This window comes from Accipiter gentilis, chromosome 5 (assembly GCF_929443795.1).
Source record: "Accipiter gentilis chromosome 5, bAccGen1.1, whole genome shotgun sequence".
NCBI lineage: Eukaryota > Metazoa > Chordata > Aves > Accipitriformes > Accipitridae > Astur > Astur gentilis.
This window is the reverse complement of record NC_064884.1, coordinates 36319691-36345108: the sequence shown is the minus strand read 5'-3', so window position 1 is coordinate 36345108 and position 25418 is coordinate 36319691. Positions and strand designations below refer to the sequence as shown.

At 44.0% G+C, this 25418-nt stretch overlaps 1 protein-coding gene and 1 non-coding gene across 9 annotated transcripts; both read left to right on the top strand.

Moving 5' to 3' along the window:
• STX11 (syntaxin 11) lies at positions 1-24393 on the top strand. 8 transcript variants are annotated; one of them, XM_049801665.1, is made up of 7 exons: positions 144-7098; positions 7318-7471; positions 9420-9557; positions 9679-9881; positions 12871-16812; positions 21088-21368; positions 21503-24393. In XM_049801665.1, exon 5 carries the CDS (start codon positions 12876-12878, stop codon positions 13740-13742), a length of 867 nt encoding a protein of 288 aa, XP_049657622.1. In that variant the 5' UTR covers positions 144-7098; positions 7318-7471; positions 9420-9557; positions 9679-9881; positions 12871-12875; the 3' UTR covers positions 13743-16812; positions 21088-21368; positions 21503-24393. The 8 variants fall into 8 exon arrangements, with proteins under 8 accessions (XP_049657627.1, XP_049657628.1, XP_049657622.1 ...); XM_049801670.1 differs by lacking the exons at positions 144-7098; positions 7318-7471 and adding an exon at positions 1-123; XM_049801669.1 differs by lacking the exon at positions 7318-7471.
• On the top strand, positions 19466-19548 carry TRNAL-UAA (transfer RNA leucine (anticodon UAA)). Its single transcript has one exon. It is a non-coding gene; the product is annotated as a tRNA-Leu (tRNA).
• Positions 24394-25418: the final 1025 nt, after the last annotated feature.

Here is a 25418-nt window from a genome sequence, read left to right as displayed (position 1 = left end):
GGGAGCGGCGCGGGTGAGGCGGGCCGGGACCGGCCGGGCTGTCCTGCCCTGTCCTGTCTTGTCCTGTCCTGCCCTGTCCTGCCCTGCCCTGTCCTGTCCTGTCCTGCCCTGTCCTGCCCGGGGGTGAGTACCTGCCGGGGTGGGGGAGGACGAGATGGCGCTTTCCTCGGGGAAGCGGCCGGGCTGGGCTCCTTCACCGCGGGCATGTCGCCGTCGGCTCCCGGGACGGGAGGCCGCCCGGGTCCCCGCGCTCCGACCCGGCCCGGAGCTGCTTCGGGACACCGGGCCGGGTGCTGGGCTCCGGCGGGGGCGGTCAGCCCGTCCCTGCCTTTCCCCTGCTGCCGGGGGGAGTCCCGGTGCGCGGCCGGTGCCCCGGCGGCAAGGCGGGAGGGGCCGCGGGGGGTGCGGAGCGCTTTGCACCGCGGTTTGGGGTCAGGGTAACCGAAACTGCCCCGTCTGAGGCGGGGAGGGTGGCGGGAGAGTCTGAAGCATGGACGGCAGGGGATGGGGACCGGGGTTTTGGGTCCGGAGGTGCCTCGGCTGCCTTCGGGTAGGTCTGGTCCCGCAGAAGGGGCAAAAGGGGTGGCCGGGCTTCTCGCGGGGCGAGGGACAACCAGAGGCGCTTTCGGATACGAGACTCCTCGTCCAGTGCCAGCGGGTGTCTGCGTTTCTAGCTGCCTTGTTTGTCTGGCTTAACCAGCGTTAACATTTCATTCATAGTGCTCATGTGCGGTTATGAATACGCTCGTATGCGGTTATGAACTGCTCCAGAGCAGATTTTGTAGAAAACTGGGTTTATATACAAAATATAACAGCTTTTACTCCTTTCTTGGGCATCATCATGGCCAAGCCTGCGAGTGGGTGCAAAAGTTGGTGTTCTTTGATTGCTTCCTATTAATTGATACTCGTTTCCTTTCTGCCAAGAAGAATTAGTACTCGTGTATGTCTGAGATAACTGCATGTAACTGTGTGATACTGGGAAAGGAAATGACTAGAAGAATAACACTGGCCTAAAACAGACATTCACACTTCTTGTTCCTGTTCTTTAGATGGTATTTTAGGAACCGTTTTTTTAGCTGTCAGGGATCAAAATGGCAATATATGACTTTTTAAGAGGAGAATACAATTTGAAGGATGCTCCTTTCTTACCGATGGTGTTACTCGCTATTCAAATAGTTTTCTATGGAAGTGGTGAGACTACAAGATGAGCGTAACTTTTTTTTTTTATTCAAAACGGACCAAAGCCCTAACAGACCAACAGATGAAAGGTCATCCTTAAGAAAGCATGGTTTAGATGCCCAACGCCTCTGACGACCTTTTTCTCACCTTATTTTTTTTCACTGACTGCCTTGTATGACCACTGCTCTGAAACTGAAATTGCATGTTAAGTCATATGGCAAATGTATCGGGTGTTTTGGCTGAGACTTAAAACTGCAAGTTAACCTCTGTTGTCATAAGAGATCTTCATGAACAAACTGAGCACAGTACCTAAGATCCCTTGAGACATTAAAATGGGTATAATGTGATAACGGTATCTTCTGGGCACTGCAGATAAACATGATGCTATGGAACACAGCTGCATATTATATCACAGTCTTGGAGATTTTGGGTGCTGTGGGGTTAGGCTCCAGGTCTGACACCTTCCATTATATTATGACAGTAACCAATATCTGCTGCAAAAGAAGAAATGGTAGTCGCTGCTGGTGCGGAAATAATAGAGAGAAGAGAAACTGCTGGGTGAAAAGAGTCACCCAAATTGCTCCCCAGCACGGGCAGCGGGACTGTGCTCGCCTGTGCTTGCACGTACACTATGCTGGACATACAGTGAGACCGGGAGCAAGGGCACTGAACAAATCATGGAAATGCAGGGCCATGGGGAGACTGTAAGACATCACCTAATCCATTCCGTGCATTGTAGCAGTGTACCTAAACTGGACCTGAGAGGGGTTTCTGTAGCCTCTCTCTATCCTCTGAGGAAGAGGGTCCCACACTGCTCCCACAGAAAAATGGCCTGATTTTCAGCTAGTCACAGCTAGTTCAACATAGATCTCATGCATGAAACAAATGGATTACTTTGTGTGTTTCCAATGTCAACACAGGGAACAAACTGATTGTTGCTCTTTTTATAAACTCCTTTTATACATTGGAGTGCTGTGTCTCTCTCCCTGGTCTTCTGCATGAAATGAACATAATTCCTTCAACTATTCTTCCTCCAGGGCTGTATTTTCTAAACCGTTTGGAGACAATTCTCAGTACACTCTGACTTTCCTAGTGCGAGTACAGGATGTACTATTGCAACTGAGGCCCTACCTATGCCAAGCAGAGTAAAACCAGTCCTTCCCATGTCATCTCTCATAAAAGACATGGCTTTTTTGACAATGGCATTATATTGTGAACTTGGTTTTTAGCTTGCAATCTGCTATAACCCCACCAATGTTCTCTTGCTACCAAACTAGGTGTTCCCTACTTCCTATCTGTGTGAATAATTTCTTCTAAATGTACCATAGCAGGCTCGTCTCTGTTGAACTTCCTTTTATTTTTGCCAGTACTTCTCTTACTTGCCAAGGTCATCTTAAATTCTCATCATTTCTCCTCCCCTCTGCCACCAAACACTCACTTGCACTCCCTTCCAGTTCCGTGTTACCTGGAGACTCTACAGGCTCATGTTTGGTTCCACTCTCCAAGCTGCTAATGGAAAATATGGATAACCTCCGAGTATGACAGAAACCCATCATAATGTTGGCATATTCAAAACCAGTTCTGATGAGAGAAGACAACTGCTGTGTCAAGTATGAAGGTGCTGGATCAGATACATTTTCCATTATCTTTTATCTGGTCCATCAATTTTCTTTGATTCTTTGGTCATTCTTGTAGTGCAGGGATGACAAAGCACAGTGCAGAAATTACTAAGGCAATGTTAATTTCAGCCAACAAACTCATCTCAGCACCAAATGCAGGGTTCCCACTTTTACGCAGTTTTGCAGAGAAGCCACTTCTGCTTACACTTGCATTTTGGGCTGCCCTCATGTTGGCTGTCCCCACATGAGCCATCTCTGGTGAGGAACATCATTCCCAGGGAGCGGCAGCGATGCTCCTGCCTAGGGCTGGCTCCTGGGAACCGCCTCTTGGGGAGCGGGACAGGGGGGGCCCTGCTGTAGGGGAGCAATGCAGTTCAGTTTCTACATCTGTGTTGATAGCTTTTGCCGATTGTGTTAAGCGTCTTGGCATTTAATCTAGCCTATCACACAAAGTGTTTGGCTCTTCTCAGCTAGACCACATTTCTGTAGTTTATCACAGAGGGGATGATGTCACATATCTTGACTTCAGAAGGCTTATCACAGTTAACCCGTTAATTGCCAAGATAATTCTTGACAAACATTCACAAAAGCCAAGAAAGTACTAAACGCTCCAGCTTTTCCTGCTATGCCCTTCCTCTGTGCCCTATTTGTGTTAATGATAAATCACTTATTTTTGAAAGCAAGAATAAAGCTTGCTTGAGCTTTGGATATGCCCAGTCAGGAACAGATTCTCTAAGTACCACTGACCAGTGTGTCCCTAATTACATCTATATCTTGTCTCAACTTCACTGGTACTTCGAATGGGTCTGTGAACACCCATGGGCTGCTAAGTAGTGTAGAGTGACTGCCATAAAGCCTGCTAGCACCTGGCATGTCCTGGGGCTGAGGCTCTGGGTATACATGTGTGGCTGGGGGGTTATTTCCTGACTGCAACTATTTCGGTCCAGTTACAGTTGTGTAGGATCCAGAACTGAGCCTCACGTGTACTGGCCAACATGAACAAACGCCCCGTATTTAACCTTAAAGGGATTTTTTTAAAGAGTACTTGATCTCAGATTCTAACACTGTATTACAAGCTTTAAATATATGTGTATTTTAAAAAGTAATGCTGTTGTGCTAATTTAAAAATGTCTGCAGAACATGTTGCTTCTGACTGATGATCACGTGCAACCTCATATTTCTACTCGGATGCCAACATAATGTCTTAATCACTTATAAATACCACTGTGAGGTAGCAATAGTAGTTATATAAATGGGGTATGTACGTAGCTATTTCACTGAGCCAATGTGTTTCAGGGAAGCCGAGGTAATTAATTAGATAATGTATATACTCATGGCAATGTAGCGACAGCGCTGCCTGCGAGTGCATTGTCTGATTTCCTTGCGCAGTGACTCATAACGATGCCGAGCTGTAGTAATTGCCAAGAAATGCATGGATGGCTGTCTCACTGTTTATGTTCGTGATATGGTTCTGTCTTAACTATTTGCCAAGCTGGTGGAGGTACAGTTCACGCTCCCCTTGTCCTCGTCTAGGCCAGTTTTACCTGAAGACCTTGGTGTTACCTATGGCAGGAAGGATGGGCACGCTGCAGTAGTCAGCCTGCAGTGCGCTGCGTGTACTGAAAAGCACTGAATGGAGAATGATGGTGGGATTGTTTTTCTTCCCCTTGGGTAAAATACAATCCTGTGCATGTTCATTTACTCTTTATAATGGCACTCTGTTTTTAGCAAGCTGTACACGTTAAAGCTAATCGGAGTTAGCTGGCAGGTGTCAAGGATTCAGCAGGTTTTCAGTATCTGCAGTTGCTAACTATATATTCTGTTCCTAGCATCCTTAGGAAAAGGAAGGGGCTAAATTTGGGGTTTGCATTAGCCTTTCCTGTCCTTAACTTCCATTTGTATACAGAAGCATGAGGACTGCTGGAGAGAGTTCCCAAATTGGGGAGGGGGTTCAAACAATGCACGTGAAGACTTAACACTTCAATGGGCCACGTAGTGAAGATGGAGAAACTTTTTTTTGTCTACAGCCCTGGTACAGGCACATCCCCCCAGCCAAACAAGCACAAATCTAGTTACAATTGCTCATTAGTGTGACTTGTGAGAAAAATGTCAAGAGATACTAAGAATCCATTTTATTGTCTAGCCAGGATTGAAAATTTGTCAGTGGTGATCCACAGCTCTCCAGTGAAAATTTAGACAACCCAGTAAGTAGTAGCAGTCAACCTATGTGCAACAAGCTGTCCTCTCCAATGAAAGAATAATGTTTACTTAGCATGTGCTACTGTGTAGTAACAAGTTAAAACTTCAGATTTTTTTGTCTGTCTCATCATAAATATGTGAAAAATGCAATGCATATTATGTGTGCACTTAATGCATGCCAGCAGTTTCTCCTAGTTTTGATACTGATGTCTGGAAAACCTGATAACTAGTCTATGGAAAACACCAAGATGGTTAACTTTATTGAATACATCTGGGAAGTATGAGTTGCACCCTAGATCCTTGAATTTGTAATATGCTGTTGGACAAAAATTGAGAGTTACTTTACCTTGAAGAGACTGAATACTGGTAAAGACACTGGGATAAGTCAAAGAGGACCCTCCAAAGCGATCAGTATTCAAGCAATTATTGCCTCATTACTTTAAGTTAGAGGCAACAAACTATTTGAATGTTAATTTTTTCCCCCTAGGCCTTTCCTAGCCTTTATGGTAGGAAAGGAACCACTGGAGACTTGGAGATTCTGACAGCTGCAGAAATAGCCCGCAAAGAATGGAGCCATCCCTGCTTCTCTGAATATATCGACTTGTAATAAATAACTTGTTCCAATACAAACAGAGAAGTTGACACTTCATGCAAGCTTTTGGAAGAAAAACTGCCCTGAGACATTTGCAACTGCATGCACTTCTCACTAGGGTATTGAAAGTATTAAAAGAGGTGTTCTGCTGTACACAAGCTTTGACTACAATATGAAGTGGGTGGTGTCTAAGAGTCTTCAGATATATTTGTGGCTTCTTGCTGGATTTCTGTAGCTTTATAACGGGTGTTCTGTGTTAACTGGTGTATTTTCAATCCTGAATATGTTTTTTCTATTTTTAAACATTGCCCAATCCCAGAAACTCCAGAGAAGATAAATTTCTTTCAGTGAGGCCACAGAAAGATTTTGAAATGCTGATCTCTGTCATAGTTGTTAATATTGGAGTTAATATACAGATATGATCTTAAAACTGGTCCAGAAGGCAAGCTGTCCTATCATTAGATTATGATTTTTGGTGTTTCCTTGAGCTCTTATAGATGAGAAGGAAGGAAAAAGAAGAGTGATTTGGGAAATTCAAGCCTGCTGTTCCACCAGTGATGGACATGATTGGTGAGATGGGGAATTTGGTCTGAAAAGATGACTAGCACTCTGCTATGAGTCAAGTAGAAGAACTTTTGGAAAGAGGAAAACCTATTGTAAACAACAGTCTGTTTTCCAAATGAATTTATATTGTCAAATCTATTATTGGACAACAGATGCCAGGTAAAATTATTAAATCTGGTCTAAGACAGTTGTTTCCAAAACAGAAAGATACTAGAAAACTGTGATTAAATCTGAGACTCCAACTCTTTAAATGAAAGGCTTCGGCTGCATTTAACCCTTCTTTTACCTATACATGACTTGCATTTTTGTGCAACAGCAGCACACTATTTGCCTTGTAATGGAGCGTGTTCGACTCAACCAGTCCGAGTGGATTTCCATCAATACTGCATCCTCTACAAGCAGTATGGGAAGATACTGGAATGTGCTGACGCATGCTTGGCTATGAAGCAATTCTGCCTGGGAGTAGGTTATTTCCTAATTGTTCACCACTTGTTTTCTTGAGTCACATCTATTCTGTGTCATGCAACCAAGAGCACATGTCATTCAGAGACAGGATGAGCCACACGGGTTCATAGTGGAGCACAAAACGACTTCTACCTTCTGAGCGAGAGAAGAACTGCTGATAGAAACGAATTTTAACTGGCTTGTTTTGAAATATCTGTTGTTCCTCAAACAGGCCACTTCAACTGAAGTCAAAGCTTCATCTTGTAAGGCCCTACTCAATGCTGAAAAGATTACTGACTAGACTTTGGGTAATCCACAAGCTAGTATTAACTAGCAGCTGCCTTTGATGAAGGCTGTAAAAATTAAAAATGTACACTGGCTTCCTTCCCAGCTCCTGGTGACGAAATATGGATGCTGTGCTGAAACTGCTGCTTTATTTCACCGTTTGTCCCCAAACTCAGTGATGTGGATATACAAATGCTAAAGCTGAAATAAATAGAGGTGTGCAGCTCATTTGTTTCTATAGAAATAACTTTTCATCCTTAAGTTATTTCTGTGTAGGTGACAGGCTGCAGAACATTAGCACAGCAATGGAAATATGCCGTGTAGGACTCCTATTTGTTTGTATATGGGACTAACAGACAGGGGGTTTATGTGTATGCACAGTTTCTGATTTTCAGAGTGAATTTCCTTTCCTGTCTGAAATCCCATGTCATGCAGAGCGGTGTGGGGCTGCAGTCTTTACTGCACCAGGACAGCTTGCGTCTTTCTCAGGCATCATGGGAAAGCTAGTCATTGTGGTGATTAATACCAAGAAGTAGCATGCTAACATGAAGAGATGAGCACTGAACGTGTCCTCAGCTGACTGTACTTGGTGGGTATCTGGCTTCAAAGCTGTAACCTCTACAGTCATTACCTGGCCTGTACTTCCTGTGTGTGTGAGTGTGTGTTTTGGTGTTACACACCATGACGGACTGCAGAAGGAACTTCATTTTTACAAGGACAGATTTATCTAGCCCAAAAATACAAACATGGAAGTACATGTTCCAGTTTGAATATACACAGTATTTTAAAAGAAAATAAAACTGACAGCTAATCTATTAAAATGCACACTCTTAGAATTAAGGTATTTATACTCTTGGGGCTGTTACTCCAGAGTAGTTGGTGTCTTGATATTCTCATATGTTAGAACTATCTTAAATAAACACATGCAAATACTTGAATATATTTAGCACTCATGTTCAAATTAGTGAACTTTTGACCTAAGGCTGAGTACTGGAACAATTTAGACTGGACCTTTAGAGGTCGTCTAATCCAGCCCCCCTCCAAAGACACACAGGTGGTCCAGGTTGCTGAGGGCCACGTCCAGTAGAGTTTTGAATATCTTCTATGCAGATTCCAAAACTTCCCTTGACATCTTTTCCAGTGTTTCTGAAAGATGTATTTTTTTCCTTTTTTTCCTGCTCTACTATCTGGCTGGCTTTTCCCTCATTTCCACTTGGGTCTCTTGCCCCTTTTGCTGTTGCTGCACATCTTCATGAAGGGTCTACCCGTGCATGACACAGTTGGTGACAGCAACAAGATCTCCCTTGAGCTTCCTGCTTTCCAGGCTGAACATTCCCAGCTCTCTCAGCCTCTCCTCATGTATCAGGTGCTCCAGCACCTCTGACCGTCCATCTTGGTGGCCTCCCCAGTGTGTCCATGTCTCTTGCGCTGGGGAGCCCTGGCACCGACACAGCAGTCCAGATGTGGACTCTCAAGTGTCAGATGGGGGGGGGGAGGGTGTCACTTCCCTCGACCACCTTTGCTACATCAGCCCAGGATTCTGACGGCCCCTTTTGCCACAAGGGCGCATTGCTGACTCATGTTCAACTTGATGTCCCCCACCACACCCAGGTCCTGTTCTGCAGAGCTGCTTGCTAGCCAGGGAGCCCAACTTATACTGCTGCACCAGGCCCTCTGCTCAGGGAGGGATTGCTGCTCATTTTAAAGAATGTGTGCTGAGGCTATCCCTAACAACTAGTAATGTACTATGTATTAATATATTGTTGTTTTAATTACAAACAATGCTACCAACATGTAAGTAGATGCAAACTTCCCTGAGTAACAACAGCACCTGATAAAGGAGATCAATTTTTCTAAATACTGATTCATTAAGCTGACATTTTTCAAATGGCTGTTCCCTCCTGCTCTCCCATGCTTGTTTGTTCATTTGTTTCAGCTCTTTAGTGTCAGTTCTGCCCCTGACACTACCAAAGGAATGCTTGGAAGTTATTGTCCTCTCTTGGGAAGATCTGGTTCCCCTTTGTTTGAAATGGGAATTTGAAATGGGGAAAGACCTCTGTGGTGGCGTTGCATTCGAGCCTGCTGTTTTCCTTATGTAAACCTCCTAAAATTTTGCCAAATTGTGAGTTTCTCAAAGCAGCAGTTTGCAAATGCCCCGAATAAATTTACTGGGTTCCTTGAGCAAAAGGTGCTCAAGAAAGCTGAAACCTAATCATTTTCTTGAACCTCACAGATATCTTTGGCCAAATATTACAAATGCTAACCTGCAGAGTAATTGTGCATGCTCTTGCATAAAGCTGAATAGGCGTCCTCTGCAATTTGTGGTGTTTGTGGCCTAATATGATGCTGAAATACAGGCAGAAAGTCATTGTCTTCCTGTCCTCCATCCTGTCCAGGCACTGTATGTAGATAAGGAAGAGCATCTTGCAAATGTGAAGATGAAGTAGGAAGCAGGCTAGGTGATGTACTTCAGAAACAGAGAGAAAAAGACAGGACTCGGAGAAAATTAAAGATGTCAAAAATCCCTAATTTTGCAGGACTCTGAAGTCAGGCTTGAAGAGATGGCATCGTTTGTTAGGACAAAAGTGTGATCACTTTAGCTGTGGAGCCATTACCCTGATGTGTATGGATCCTCAATGCAGAGTTAAAAGATCCTCATGTTGATCACCTTGAATGTAAGTTTGGTATGCAGTTTAAAATAATGTAGGCTTTTAGAGCTAAGCACTCAGAAACTGGGAAACCCCAGGCTGAAGATTGTCAGTGCAACTGTAATTTGATCCCTCTGTTCACATTTAGAATTGGATTCTACTGGATCTACTGGATCACGGAGATCGTGGGTGATGCTGTACATATCATTGGAGACGAGCTTCTCACAAGTGGCCTCAATCCATGTGTTCATTCACTGATGTCTGGCTTGTTACTTCGTGATCTTACTCAGCAAAGTGCCCAAGGCTTGCAGCAGTGACTGGTCAGAAGGAGCTGACTTCTGAACGTACCAGGTACAAAAAACTGTGCTTCAGGTGTCTCAAGTGGGCATCGTTACTCATCAAGAGTGATAGCGTTGTCCTTAATCACTCCAAGCTGAAACCTGTGTCTGTGGATGGGGCTGTTAGATCTGCCCTCCCCCAAAAAGACTGTTACGAGTCTAAGGAGCTTTCCAGGGATTTCACAAGAGATATCCATAAGGAAATTAACAGTAGTAACATAGTAAATGAGATATCTGTCCATGAACTGAATGATGAGTATTACATTTTAGGTTGTACAACTTTTATTCGGCCTATACAGACTGTAGGCAGAGACTTGGTGGAAGTGATAAGACATAGGCCAGTGTTTAACTGCATGATCTTCCTGTGTGTAGGCAACAATATTTTTACAGAGATGCTGCAGAATTAGTATACACATGAACTTACTACAGCATTAGTATTTTCATGTTGTGAATTACCATGTATTTACTTCTCCATTTCTCCCTATTTTTATTTTATGTAACACCTTAAAATTGTTGTGGGTGAGAAAGACAAATTGCAAGTTACACTTTTGAGTGTAGGGGGAAGGAAGGGTAGACCTATTCCTACAAACTGATAAGTTTATTACGCAGGAGTTCTTACTCAGTGTGGTTTTCTGTTTGTGTTTTCTTTGTCAAGCACAAAAAATAAAACGTTATTCTTGTTGAGCCAGTTGTCAGTCTGCTCTCTGTGGAAAGCTTATGAAGTTTAGTTTTTCTCAAGTTCAAGGAATTTTAAGCACAAAGGCAATGTAGTCCTGCACGCACATGTTTTAGTTTACATGAATGGCACCTTCCTGCTGTGGATTGTCATTTTAAAGTCATAAAAAAACATTGTTTGCTGTTTCCAAATGTAGATGCTAAACACAAAAAGGATAAACTGCTGAACACAACACAGGACAGCTCAAGTATCGGACTAGAAGTGGGAGGATCATCAACTCTAGGGAAGCCAGTAAGAGTCAGGAACGCAGTCAGATGAGCAATGTGACTGGTTTTCAGAGCCATGTCCACATTTCAGGTGAAAAGCATCTCAGAAACAGTGATTAGAAGAGATATAATAATTCTGAGATTGCTAGATGCCTTTGTTCCCTTTCCACCATGCTGTCTAGAAAACGGTCCACTATTTCCAGACAGGAGGGGTAGATGTTCTCACTGTCCCAGTGCCTCTAGGCAAACTTGGCTATACAGTTTTAAAGCCAAGTGAACCTGACCTTTAAGCTGTACCACACTTTTTTTTTTTTTTTTTCCTTTTAGATGGGGATTTTTCATGTTGATGTTGTGGCATGAGGTGAAAGTCTTTATTTTATTGTTGTTGAGGGAGGAGGTGGAAAACCTTTCATTTCCTAAAGCTTTCTCTATGATTGAGTTGAATCTATGTGGCTTATGTATTAAATTCAAACAATCATCTTACATGTGTGGATTCCTGAATGAAAGCTCTTCTCTCAGGATGTTAAATGGACTTTATTTGTTTAAATTGCTTGTAAAAGAATTGGTTTAAGTTGAAATTCACTTTTTTGCTTCAATGTAAATGTGATCCTAATCAGGACAGTTCTCAAGACCAGTATATACCCCCAATGAACTGTATGAGCCCAAGAGGCTATGTCTGTGATGGAATCTTTCCCATCTCCTCCCTAACATCTTTAACACATCCTACAATCCCGTGAAACGGATTATAAACTTGCAGTTTTAATTCACATTAGATCTAGGCCTGTTATACTGGGTATGTACGCATGACTTTTCTTAACCTGGGAGTAACTGATGATCCTATGAAGGGATGTGTTGTTCCCGGTGGATAGCATGTTTGTAAATGTTGTGAAGATACTTTAATTCCTGGAAAAACAAAAATGAATCCTCCAGACACAGAGATCTGGAGATGTCCTGCTTGGTGCTGCTTCTTAACTTGGTTCTCTCTCTTATTAATTTAAATGAGGTCATGGGATGTACAGCTTCTGTGATGGAAAATTTTCAGCTTCCTGCTTGCTGTAACACTTGGTGCAGGGTTCTTGCTAAAGCTTTCAGATTTCACTTTCTGCAAAGACTTTAGGTCTAGAGCTTCAAGTAAACAACATACTTAAAGAAGGCTTATGTTTTGTTACCACGTAACCGGTCTGTACAGATTACTCATTCTGTGGCTTTTTAATTAAATTTGTAGTTAAGTAGGCCTGAGACAAACACATAGAAAACAGATCCTGATCTGTAACAATGGTGTTACTTTATTCCTTCAGTAGGATATTTCCATCACACAAAAAAGAAGGGTTGGATGGATGGTTTTACTTACAAAATGCTGCTATCGCTGTGTTGTTTTGTTTGATGCCTGGTACGTATGGTCAATGATAGCATCTGCAGACCCTAAACTTGCCCTTTTTTTTATTTTTTTTAATTCTGTCTTGATACTTTCCACACCATTTCTCAAAACTTTTCTTTCCCAACTGTATTGGTGAATCCCATTTCTGTGTCTGAGAGGCTTCCTACTCTTCTCCCAGGAAAAGCAAGCTTAGAATGACAGAGGACCTGTGACATTTAGGGCAGTTGATGTAATGAAGGGTCAAGATGTACAGATTTCTCTAGTGAGCAGCAGTGGGAAGTGTTCAGTTATTAACGCATCAACACATACCAGTAGCTGAAGGCTTTCTATCATTTGCTCAAGAGTTTGTTTTTTTTCTCCAAGTGAAAGACTGGCATTTTGGGGGGGTTGGGGATCGTCTTATTATTCCTTTGGATTTTCTTCAGGATTTGGTGTCTTCTCTCTTGCACTTTTTTAGTTTCTAAGCTTTGTAGTTTCTAGAAGAGTGTTCTAGCACCAGAATTTTGGATCTGAGATCCATCACTATATAAAATACCGTGAACAAATTTAAAATCTGGTATTTTGGGGTTATTTTTGATGTAGTTATAACTATGATGTAGTTATTAGTTATGAACTTTCAATGCTTTTAAACCAATATTTTATTTACTTTAAAATTCTTTCCTCCTGTTCCTCTGTTTTACAGGCAGGATGAAAGACCGACTAAATGAGCTGCGTGAATTTGCCAGGTTACACAACCAACAGTTTTCTGATGGTGAGGAGGATGAAAATTCACCCCATGATGTTCTCCTTTATGAGACTGATTATGCCTTGGAAATTCTTCATAAAGACATACAGAACATTCGGACAGAAAATGACCACCTAAAAGAGGATGTCAAGCGGCTCAGAAAGCAAAACAGCCGCTTCCTTACTTCCATGCGCCGTCTTAGTAGCATCAAACGAGATACTAATTGTATTGCCAGAGACATCAAGGCCCGCGGAGAAAGCATCCACAGGAAACTCCAGATAATGAGAGATTTCAGCGAAGATGCGATAACAAAATACGGGGCTATGTCTGTCATTGCCAGGGTGGCAAAGAACCACTACGTTGACCTCATGCATGCATTTCAGGAAGCTATGTTTGAATACAATGCAACAGAGATGAACCAACGGGAGAATTGCAAGATTCGAATTCAGCGGCAGCTAGAGATCATGGGCAAAGATGTTTCGAGCAACCAGATTGAGGAGATGATTGAGCAAGGCAAGTGGGATGTCTTCTCTGAGAATCTCTTGTCGGATGTTAAGGGGGCTCGCTCAGCCTTGAATGAGATAGAGACACGTCATAAGGAGCTGGTGAAGTTAGAAGGACGCATTAAGGAAGTTCACGAGCTCTTTCTGCAGGTGGCCCTGCTAGTGGAGGAACAGGCGGACACCTTTGATGTCATTGAGATAAATATGCAAAATGTTGAGGACTATGTAGGAGAAGCTAAAGAGCAAGTGAAAAAAGCTTTGGAATACAGAAGAAAACACCCCTTCAGAACAATCCTCTGCTGCTGCTTATCCTGTTGCAGAAGGTGACTATCCCACTGAAGCTATCACCGACCAACTCAAATGTCTTCAAAATCAGGCATTCTTTCCAGTGACTTCTCTGTAATGACAACCCCTATAAACGGGGGGCGGGGGGGGAGCTATTTTGCAGTTGGTTTTGTTCGTTGCCTTTTTTCCTAAATGTGCTGAAGGCTGGTCTATTTGAGAGCTCCTAGAAATGTTGATAAACTATTTTTAATCTATTTTTGAAATGTACTCTGTTGCTGTAAGTAAAGGTGCGAGAAGGTCTCTGCAGTGATACTTGTTTCAAATAGGCAAGAAAGAGGAATGAATGATGGGCTGATAACTCAGCCTAGGGATGATGAGAAATTTCAAGAAATAACTTTATTCTTCTTAAAGTGAGTCTGCAGGCACTGCAGCCTTACCACCTGGGGTGACAGAATATACCACAGAATCAGGAGGTTTCAATTTTAACTAGATTGGAGCCTGCTTGATGCAAATACTTAAACAGATTTTTTCTCCGTTCATTTGACAAAATACTGAGCCTGTTAGCAGGAGCAGGACACAGGAACTAGTTTCTATTTCAACTTGATTTCCACCTGTCATGAATCTTAATAGAAGTAACCGCACCTTAAATGATAGTATGCATGTTTTGCTTTTCTCCTTTTTGAGTACCCGCAACTTTGTCAAGGTGGCTAGAAGCACTGTGACACTAACGCATCTCACTGGCTTTTGACTTCAGCCACTGTCTGTACTCTCAGTTTCAAAACTGCCATGCTTTTATGCTTCTAATATATTTTTCTGCCAATTAATACTTCAGCCAGAAGAGATGCATGCAGTGGCCTTCTGCAGAAGCACCCATGAGAAGACAACAGTTGGGGAGTTGAGAAAGCATTTTAGGGTCTCCTGTGCTGGCACATAAACACAAGCAGTTTCAGTGGAAGGATTATCCTGTCAATAGACTTTTATTTTTTTTATAAGCATTGATTGAATATGGATTTTTTAATATCTATTTTAAATAACATGAAGGATTAAATTTATTGACATGCAATTTTACCGGTGTACAAAAACTACGACTTTTCTCCCATTATTAGGAAATCTCCACCTGGGAAAGAAAATAGACATATTTCTTCAGTACACCTGAAGAAGAAAGAAAACAACATTTTAATGTCATTTCAGTGCTCTTTTCAAGCTTAAAAATAATATCTCCTTTTGTGTAAGGGGAGTCTGCCGACAGTAGGTTTGGAATATGAGGAGGGAATAGAAAATTTGCAGCCCTGGAAACCACTGAGCATTGTCAGTGAAGCATGTATTCATAAGGTCTGGGGAATGATTACAGCTCCTGCTTCTGGAGGTTTTCCAACTACTATATTTCTAGGTGGCTTCCTGATACACTGTGATCTATTGCTATCCTTTGAATTAATGCAGGACATTTTTTCAGAAGTTAGTGACTTTTTTAAAAAACTCTGATCCTATTTGTACCTATTTTAATAAATATATTGAAACATTTCAAGTGTTTTGCTTTTGGGATTTTTTTCTCGGGAGATGCGCATAGCCATCTTCCTGCACCAATCGCAATGAAACATTTCCCTTCTGATCTTTTCCACACTAATTTTATATGTGAAAAAACACCCATACATTTCTTACTATTTATATTGATACAACAAAACAGAAAAATAAATTCAACTTCCAAGTGTTCATATCCTAGTGGGAAATGCTTCTTAGCTGGACAGGCTTTTTTTTACACAAATAGAAGCTAAATGGATAACTCTTCTCAAAAACTGGAAGTCTCTTTTGCTGAAGAGCATGTCCGTGATAACACAGAAGAGTGAGGAACACTGATCTTCTAAACTAGAAGATACTTTGATATTCAGTGATATCCTGATGAAATCAGAATTACACTTGCCTGAGGACCTCTCCAACAACCCAATGCTCAAACTTGAAGTGGGAGAAAGGAGGGTGTTGAGCTGGCACCATTACCAGTAGCTTTGGTGCTACTCAAGAAAAGTCGCTTACTCTGTAGGTACTGCCATTCAAGGCAATGGAAATGTGCATTTGTAGAGAAATACCCTAAACCTCTGAGTGTCAGCATGTGGGCATAAATCAGTGAAGAACAGAATATGCATTTAATTTCATCTGCATATTCTTAGCACCCATCAGTGCTTTTGATAAAAATGTGTACATGGTTTTTTTGTTGGTTTCTTTTTTGCACATATGTATGTCTACAAATGGAATAAAAGATTTAGTAAGAAAAACTGAAAGTGCAGAGTGTTTTACATTGAATCAGCAGCTCTGAATAGTTTCTTGCATTGTCAAAGTTTAGTTTAAAAGCTGCTGGACTAAACTGAGTTGGTGAAAGGAGATTAAACAATGCCTAAAAAAAAAGTCCTCCTAATATCTGTTGCCACAATAAATCAAATGTGTTGCATATTGAGATAGACTTCCCATAATTTTTCCTACAAACACCATGAAAAATGAGTTTCATGCATTCTAAGATAATTCTCTACTGCAAGAAAAAACACAAATTTACTCTGGCAGTTCTGAGAGATCTTGATGATTTCGTTAGTAGAAATGCAAAGCTTATATTCAAATCTTTAGTCTGATTTGAGGCACGGGGAAGGAGAGAGCGAAAGCATGAACAAAAAGGTAATTGGAGACCTTTTGACTTAAGGCTGTTGCTGCAGGGAAGAAACTAAGAATCATTGAAACATCAGCTTGGGACCCTTTAAAACTATTTTAAAGTTGCATTGTGAATTAGAGGCACTTAAAAAATTACTTCCAGTAACTGAAGAAGTCATTCACTTCCTTGCAAGCATGTGCTCATTGCTTAATACCATGGGGCTTTTCTATCCTTGTAAGAACTCAAATTTTGCCAGCTCATGAACTTGCCTAGTCACAGTTAAAGACTTTTGAAAAAAACCTGATCACACTATGGATGCAAAGACGCTCATGGCACACCGGATGAATGGAAGAAGATGATAAAAGTAGCTTGACAATATGTTAGCATTAGTAATAACAGAAGCCACAGAATGGACATCTTCATGCTTGCTGAAGAAAGCTGCCTTTTCATTCTGAAAGTCAACAGGACTCCTGTGGAGATGTATGTAGCATATTCTATGGGGTTTTTTTTTCCTTTTCCTGATGTGGCAAACCCTATAGCTGTGTTTGAGGGCAAAGTAGTTAAAACGTGTGAGGGGCTGCTTTAGCTTTTAGGGTTGCTGGTACTTTGGTTTTGTTTCCTACTGAAAGCAGCAGAAGCTTCACAAAAAAACCCCTATGAATCTCAGAAAGGAAAACTGGCAACCAGGCACACCTTGCTCCTTCTTAAAATGTAAAAAAACATTGCATACATATAAAAAGGAAAAAAAAAATCCCCTATTACACAATATAATGTTTGGTATAGAACCCTGAACATCCTGCATATATGTATGAGTCTCCATTTCATCTTTGAGGGTTTTTTTGTTTGTTTGTTTTTAGCATGGATTTCTTTTTAGAGAAATGGCAATCGAGCCCTTGCTACCTCAATGCAAAGGACTCAGACTATGGACGCACTTGAGCAGGCATGTCTCTGGCACATGTCTTGGGAGAAACTTCTAGAAAGTATAGCTCTTAGTTTAAGACCCAGGTATCTTTGTTTAAGAGGAGAAAGCCTGAGGCTGGACTGAGTAACTAAGCTAAACTGCTGCTTTTCCAATCTAAGGAGGTCAACCTACATTATGGATGAGTTGAGCGCACAGCCTGAGTTGTGTTTTGTAATTTCTTGAAAACAAAACAGGCTCTCTAGATTTTTGAACCACGGTAGATATTTGGAATTGATTTGAAAAGGAAAGAGCTACACATGGTTGTGTTTCTACCTCTAGAAAAATATCACAGATGTGATGAAGGCAGGAAACAGTATCATTTAATAGATACTGTATGGGGTGATTACAGTTAATCTATTTCCAAAGCAATGTGATTTTCACATGGAGCCATGGTATTTGTATCTCTAATATGTGAGAAGGCAGTACCAGATCTATCTTCTTCCATATTTCTAGCATATTATATAGTGTCTTTGTAATAGTTGAGCTAAAGCCAGTAACAGCCAGAGTAGGACAGCTCCGCCATCATACCTTACCTTACAATGCGTACACTATTAGGGCACAAAGTTTTAACAGGAAAAAGTAACATTTTGCAATGTTTCTCAGAAATAATGTTAGATGTGAGTAGAGAATGAGATAACCTACCTGATTTTTTTCTACTCAATACCTTTGCTGAAAGGCACAGCCCTACTGAACATAGAGCAATGCTAGCCACCATACAATGCCTGTTTCAAGCAAATGATACAGCATGGTAAGTTCCAGCCAAAGAGCTGTTCTTTCATTAACGGGCTCGAGCGCATGAATAAAACTAAGGAAAAAGAGAGTGTGAGTTTCACATCTGTTCTTCACATTTGTGAAACGTTAACAATTGACTTTTATTGTATGTGAGAAGCATTTTCCTTCACGAGCATACCGAGCGTCCTGGGGGGTCTCTGGGCACTAACGGCCGCAGAGGTTAGGCACCAACTGCAGCCTGCCAATTGGAGGCCCAGGTGCCCTTACAGATGGCCACCTACAACCAGGGTGTCCAACAGCCAAGCAGGGGATGCGCTCCTCTGCTGCTTATGGGGAAGCAGATGGCCTCTGCCTGCCTCCTCCAGTTTGCTGGAGGCTGACTCGGTCCAGCGTCCCCAGCCTGTGCCGTACCGAATATTTGTCTCTTGGTCCTCGGGGGCAGGCTCAAAGGGGGCAAAGTTTGGTGGGATGCAGGATGTCCATTTTCTCCTCTGGAAAACGGACAGCAGAGGCGGCGGGAGTGGGAGCCGGTGTCTGGGGGGGGGGGAGGCCGGCGATGGGGCACTTTCCCACTGCCCCTCTGGTGCGGGGAAGAAGGGGGGAGGTCCCAGTTCAGGCACTAACCGCGGATATCGCGATAGGCGCTTCCCTATACCTGGCGTGCAGTCGCGATCTGCAAGAAACCTTTCCTCTGCGGTATTCTCCTCCTAATTAAGCGTAACTGATAGCTTTGGACTTTGCTGGGTTTGGTTCTCCTCCTATGGAAGGTCTATTCCGGGAAACACCTGGGCAGGAATAAGTAAAACGTCGGTAGGTAACACCGGTTTTCGCAAGAGCACCTGTCAGTCGGTATTTCACCAGGCAGCATCGCCGGCGGGGGTGGAGAAAACAGCGGAGTTGTTTCACTTTTCGGTGGTCTGAGCCTTACGGGCACAACTTCTCCACAGCTCCCCCGACGAACCACGCCGGCACCGCCGCCCCCCGGCCCCTAAACCGGCACCTCACCGCCCCCGGCCCCCAGGCGGCCTGGCCCAGCGCCCCCCCCTCCCGCCTCTCCCCTCAGGGGCGGGCCCGCGCCAGCCCCGCGCACCTCCCCCGCCCGCCCTCCTCTCCCTTCCGCTCCGGCCCTGGCGCCCGCCAGAGGGAGAGCGGCGGGGGCGGGCCGCGGCCCGGCCCGGCCCGGGGAGGGCGAGGGGCGCGGGGGCCGCACGCCGGGGCAAGGCTCCCCGCCGGGCCCTGCCCGCCCGCTCGTCTCCCGCTGCCGCCGGGAGAGGCCGCCCGTGCGTTCTGCGCCCTCCCGCGCTGGAAATCAAGGCGGGAGGGCGCGGCGCGGCGGGGGAGGGGGCGCCCCGCGGCGGGCCGAGGGTCGCGGGCGGGCGGGGGGCGGGCGGGAGCGCGGCCTTGGATGTAGGAGCGGCCGGGAGCGGTCCCTGTATCTGCACCAGGATGGCCGAGTGGTTAAGGCGTTGGACTTAAGATCCAATGGACGTATGTCCGCGTGGGTTCGAACCCCACTCCTGGTAGTGACCTTTTTTTTGCGGAGCCCCGTTACGTGGCCGGCGAGAGCGCGGTGCCCGGACAGAGGCGCGGCCGCGGGGAGCCGGGAGCCGCCGGGCCGCGGCGAGGGACGGGGAGCGGCGCTGGAGCGGCCAGCGGCCGGCTCCCGCCTGCGGGGCAGCGGCGCGGCTCTGCCGGCGCTCGGCGGCGGGTCGGCGCTCGGCGGCTCAGGCTGCAGCGGGCCTGGCCGAGTCGGGCCGCCGGGCGCCGCTTCGGGCGCCGTAACTTTGTGCTGAAGTTGGTTTCACAACTTAACTTTGAAGAGCTTTTTTCATGTATGGGGTTTTTTTTTCCGTGTCCTTCGCAAGCTGCTCGAGCCTGGGCCTCCTGTCACCGGCGCGGGTGTCGCAGTCGCGGCGGCCCGTGTTGTCACGGGTGGGGGCGCGGAGGGCAGGGGCTGGCAGGCGTACCCCCCGGGGAACGGGGCCCTCCTGGCCCTGCTGCACAGCGAAGACTCCCGGGCGCTTGGCCAGAGCCAAAAGGAAATGTACTGGGCCTGCATGGCAAGGTTTTGGTAGCGGGGGGGTTACAGGGGTGGCTTCGGTGAGAAGCTGCTGGAAGCTTCCCCTGTGTCCGACAGAGCCAATGGCAGCCGGCTCCAAGATGGAGCCGCCGCCGGCCAAGGGTGGGCCCATCAGCGATAGTGGTAGCGCCTCTAGGAGAACAGATTTAAGAAGGGAAAAAAAGCAGTACAGCAGCAAGTGCAGCAGGGAGAAAGGATTGAGAATATTTGAGAGAAACAGCCCTGCAGACCCCCAGGTCAGTGCAGGAGGAGGGGAGGAGATGCTCCAGGCGCCAGAGCAGAGATTCCCCTGCAGCCCGTGGGGAAGACCCTGGTGAGGCAGGCTGTCCCCCTGCAGCCCAGGGAGGTCCACGGGGGAGCAGATCTCCACCTGCAGCCCGGGGAGGACCCCACACTGGAGCATATGGATGCCCAAAGGAGTCTGTGACCCCGTGGGAAGCCCGCGCTGGAGCAGGCTCCTGGCAGGACCTGCGGATCTGTGGAGAGAGGAGCCCACACTGGAGCAGGTTTTCTGGCAGGACTTGTGACCCCGTGGGGGACCCACACTGGAGCAGTCTGTGCCTGAAGGACTGCAGGCTGTGGGAAGGACCCATGCTGGAGCAGTTCATGAAGAAATGCAGCCCATGGGAAAGATTCACGTTGGAGAAGTTGGTGGAGGACTGTCTCCCGTGGGAGGGACCCCATGGTGGAGCAGGGGAAGAGTGAGGAGTCCTCCCCCTGAGGAGGAAGGAGCGGCAGAGGCAAGGTGTGAGGAACTGACTGTAAACCACATTCCCTGTGCCTCGGAAGAAGGGAGGGGTGGGGGGAACATGTTTTAAGGTTTGGCTTTATTTCTCATTACTCTTGATTTGATTGGCAATAAATTAAGCTAATTTTCCCCAAGTTAAGTCTGTTTTGCCAGTGACAGTAGTTGGTTGAGTGAACCCCCCTGTCCTTATCTGGACCCATGAGTCTTTTGTTACATTTTCTCTCCCCTGTCCAGCTGCGGGGAGAAGTGAGTGAGCAGCTGTGTGGTGCTTAGTTGCTGGCTGGGGTTAAACCACGACAGAAACGCAGCCCGGCAAAGGCCCGTGCCCGGCAGCGGTGGGTGCCACGGATCCCCTCAGCAGGACAAGATGCCGCCTGTCATTTTTCATTTCTGTAGTTCAGGCCGGTTCTCCACAGAAGTGCCTGACAAGGGAACTGCAGTTGGTCTGACGGTACCTAAAAATCACACTGCAAGTAGTCTGCTGAAGGCGTAGCCATCCATTTGGTAGGAGGCAGGTAGGTCCGTCATGCTGGGGCCCTGTGGCACACTGGGTGGAGGTTAGCCCTCCAGCTTCATCAGCCCCAGGTGGTGACTTTGTTGGTCTAAAGCATAATTTAAGTTTTTTTTGTGTGGATTTTTTTTTTTTCAGTTCTGAGCATTTTGAATACTTTGACGGCTGTATGACAACGTGTCACAGTGCTTTTACAATGTGAATGTGAGGGTAAGTACCACGTTTGCTAGGTTACGGTATGAGGGTGTAAAGGATGTCTGTGAGTGTTGAGGCTGCTGAGGTGTTTTTGGCTGATGCTGAAGGGTGGAAGGAAGGCAAACCCTGCTTCTGGGGGAATGGTCCCTAGGCTGTCTGTACCCTAAACTGTGCCATGGGTTCAGCTGAATGTTAAGCAGAATGAGTGAGCAGGATTTTCAGACTAACCTCCTGGCTTGCTTTTATTTAGCAGGGCAGATGGAGCAGTTATACATGTTGCAATGTTTAATTTGCTATAGTATGGTTTTGTTGTTTGGGGTTGATTTTTTTTTTTTTTTTTTTTTTTGACAGGGTAGTATATCACTGTGTTCTAGGATACTGAAAGTGCAGCAAGTACAAACCAAGGGCAGACTGACACATTTTAAAATATTAGTGTTTGCCAGAGCATCCTGTTTGATTTCTAATACAGGTAGATGTAGTTGTTCTCAGCCACCCTGTTCCCGATAATTTGTGCTGAAAATTATGCTAAGCTTTCAGTCCAAATTTATCATGTGATGATACAGACTAAATAAAGGATTCTTAAATCTAAATTCTCAAGAGAGAGAACAACTCTTGGGCCTTCAATATAATATGAAATAGAAGGTGAAATATTTCAGACAGGATATTTTATTACATGCTATGTAAGATGATCTAGCATCACAAATGTGGACATGGTATAAACATAGAAATATGATAGTCAAGAGGGAGTTATGGAGAGAAGTGTGGTCTGGTGGTGAGTTTCTAGGAAATGCAAGTACATATATTGTCTTTTTTGCCTGTTCCCACAGTGAAATTGTAAATGCAAAACATACCACACTTTCTAGAACTGTTCATTAAAAAGCAGTACTGCCAGGTTCAAATGTTTTATTAAGTAAATATTCATTCCTATTCTTCATTAAGGTACAAATTAGTAAAAATGGGTGCATGTTTGAAGGTACATTTTACTTGTTGTAATGGAAAAATGCTGCCCTTGGAAACCCACACCTTTGCATACAAATTGTGTAATTCTACTTATGTACTTATTTACGAGCATGTTTGTACATACAATAAATGCTCATGTAGATTTTGTGGATGCAGTGTTGATCTTGATGAAAAGTTGGTCCCAGCTATGCCAGTTACAGGATGAATTAGTGGCAGCTATTCAGCATTGTGAGAAAGAAAAAAGAGTAAAAACAAGCACAGTTTTCACAAGAACAGTTATCACTGACCAAAAAAAAAGCATTTTTTATGATAAAGCAAAGAGAAAGCTGGAGTTCTTGGTTAGAAATATTTCTGTTACAGGCACAGCACTTTACTTAAGATATTTCTTTTGGAGAACTTCCTTTGGTGAAACTGTATTCCCTGCTTTTTATAATGGCTTGTTAAAGCACATGCAGATCTGGAATGGAACAGAAGATTTTTGAACCTTACCTGGTCTCAAGAAATCTCCATAAAATCTACTGGCAAGAAGTACGTCCCAACCCCTTCCTACACTTCTCCATAAGGAAAAGGATAATCTGCTGGGGTTATTGGTTTCTATTTTAGGTGAAGTGACGGGGTGGTGTAATGTGTTTCAGCTCTGGAGCTGACCATTATTTTGATTTAAGATTTTTATTTTATCAAGCAGGTGTTTTTCTTTGTTTTTGTTAGCTTCCTTGTTAAACCCTCATGAATTATTGGTGGTTGCTTTTGCAATTTGATGTTCTTACATGCACTTCTTATACTCTGGCCCTTAGTTCAAACAGTATTGCTTCCCATTGGACTCCATTCTGTGGATGAGTTATTTTTCTAAAAAGGTCATTATCTGTAGGATCCTTGCCTCATTCGTTGGAGAAGTTGGAAAAAGTATAGTGACTAATGCTAGAAACTGGAATAAAAAAAGAGCTTCGTATGGAGACAGTTGAATGCTACCCTAATGAACTAGGGTTGTTTCTTTTGCCACTGCATATTTCCTGTCTGATGAGGAACCAGTCAGTTTTAATAGATTTTTCATAAGCAATCACTTGTTTTCATGTTCTTTATTTTGTGGTATCCATCTTGAGAACCTCAGTCTGATTTGCAGAAATGCAGAGCTTTTGCAAACACGGGTGAAATCAATGTATCACCTGTATTTTAAGCAGTCTCTGAAAAATATATCCTAGGTCTCTGAGCAGTCAAAGTTATTGGAGATATTTGATATTAATCTTTCCATACCTCAATTTCCTTTTGTGTAAAATAGAGGTTAATAGAAATACACCATCTGCAAAATGGGCTGCTATGAAGTAAATCTTGTTTGTGAAGAATTCAGATAGACACTTGGGTAATCTGGTCACGTTAGACAAGCCCATGAGTAGAATATCAATGAATTTGGAAAATAACATGAAATAAATAAAGTATAGGGTCATACTTTGAGCTGTGCAGACCTTGCAAAGTGTTGAACAACTGGTTAGCCAGCAAGCACCACATGATGTGTGCTGAACAAGGTGCGAGTCTTACAGGAAAACAGCAAGCCATAGTTTAACTAAAAACTGTGCCTCGTTTCATAAACAGAAGGGGATCAAATCAGTAAGAAGGCAACCTATTGGTGAAATATTATTTAGGTGATACTTCAGTATAGTTTAATTCTTTTAAAAAACTTCCAGCAGCTTTTTTTTTTTTTCAGTTACATTTTAGTGTGTGATGGGAACATATCATTTGTTAGGTCAGTTAAACCATTTTTCTATCATTCCCAGTGACCAGTATCTCACATTGAGGAAAAAGGTGTAAAAAGGCTGTGAAGTTCTTTGTTTATTGTATGATGCTGTATGTAAGATGATCAATAAACTCTCTGATTCTTACTGCAGACTAATTTAAAGCCTGCAAAGTAAGACCTTAGGCTAGCAGGAGTAACTACATGTGAAGTACTTGGTAATTCTTGAATTGTTCTCATTTTGGGGCCTGTGTGGTAAAAATAAAGAGGGGTAGAGTCTATTTTCTGGATTCTTGTCATTCTCAGGATGCTTGTTCAAAGATTACCACTATATAGTGTAGACAGTTGTGTCAATGTTTATACAGGTCTGCCTTTATACAGGTTCATTTTCAACAGCTGCTGGGCTGTTCATCTGCTGATTGCATCTGATCTTACCTGCAGATTCTTACAATCATTTCTGTTGGACTTGATAGCCACAGCAACCAAGTGTCATTAGCAAGGTTACCTAATTCGCCTCCTTCTCCAGAGCATTAAAACATACACTCCCAAACAGATCCTTGCAACATTTTATTGCTTAACTATTTTTCTTGGTTTTGATGAGGAAAAAGAAGGTATTTTCTGCTAGGTTAGTTCATTCCAAGCAGCAACCCCTAGGGAATCAGACCGTGGTAGTACGGGGAGCTCAGCCACCCTGGCCACAGCGTTGATAGAATGGAACAAGGGTCTGCATATCACTTACTGCAGTGCAAAGTCCTGCAATTTACTGAAAGTGCTGTTGGAGGTAGGTTTACTCTTATGACTAACAGATGAGCCCTGCAAGTCTTGCCATGGTCACTTAAAGTGTCATCCCCCCCAGTGTTGCTCTCCTAGAGTTAGGGTGGCCTAACATAGCCATCAGAAGAGACCAGGTGCCCACCCTTCAGCTGCTCCAGCTGGTGTCTGGCATTTTGGCTTAAAGCCACCTTCACTGGCAGAGCAATGGGCAGTAGCTTTGCACTGGAGCAAAGGGGTGTGGGCCTGTGTTCCCTTTTGCCAGTTCTTCTCATCAGAAGGAATATATGCAGGTGGTAACACTTTACGTCAGCACGGGGTTATTACCGAAGGGTATTTCTGAAAGTGTTAAAAGACTGGTCTGTGCACTAGATGACCTCCAGTCCAGGAACATTTTCCCTT

What these genes read in the sequence shown, in the direction of transcription:
- STX11 (XM_049801670.1), top strand. Translation starts at nt 12,876, where the DNA reads ATGAAAGACCGACTAAATGAGCTGCGTGAATTTGCCAGGTTACACAAC.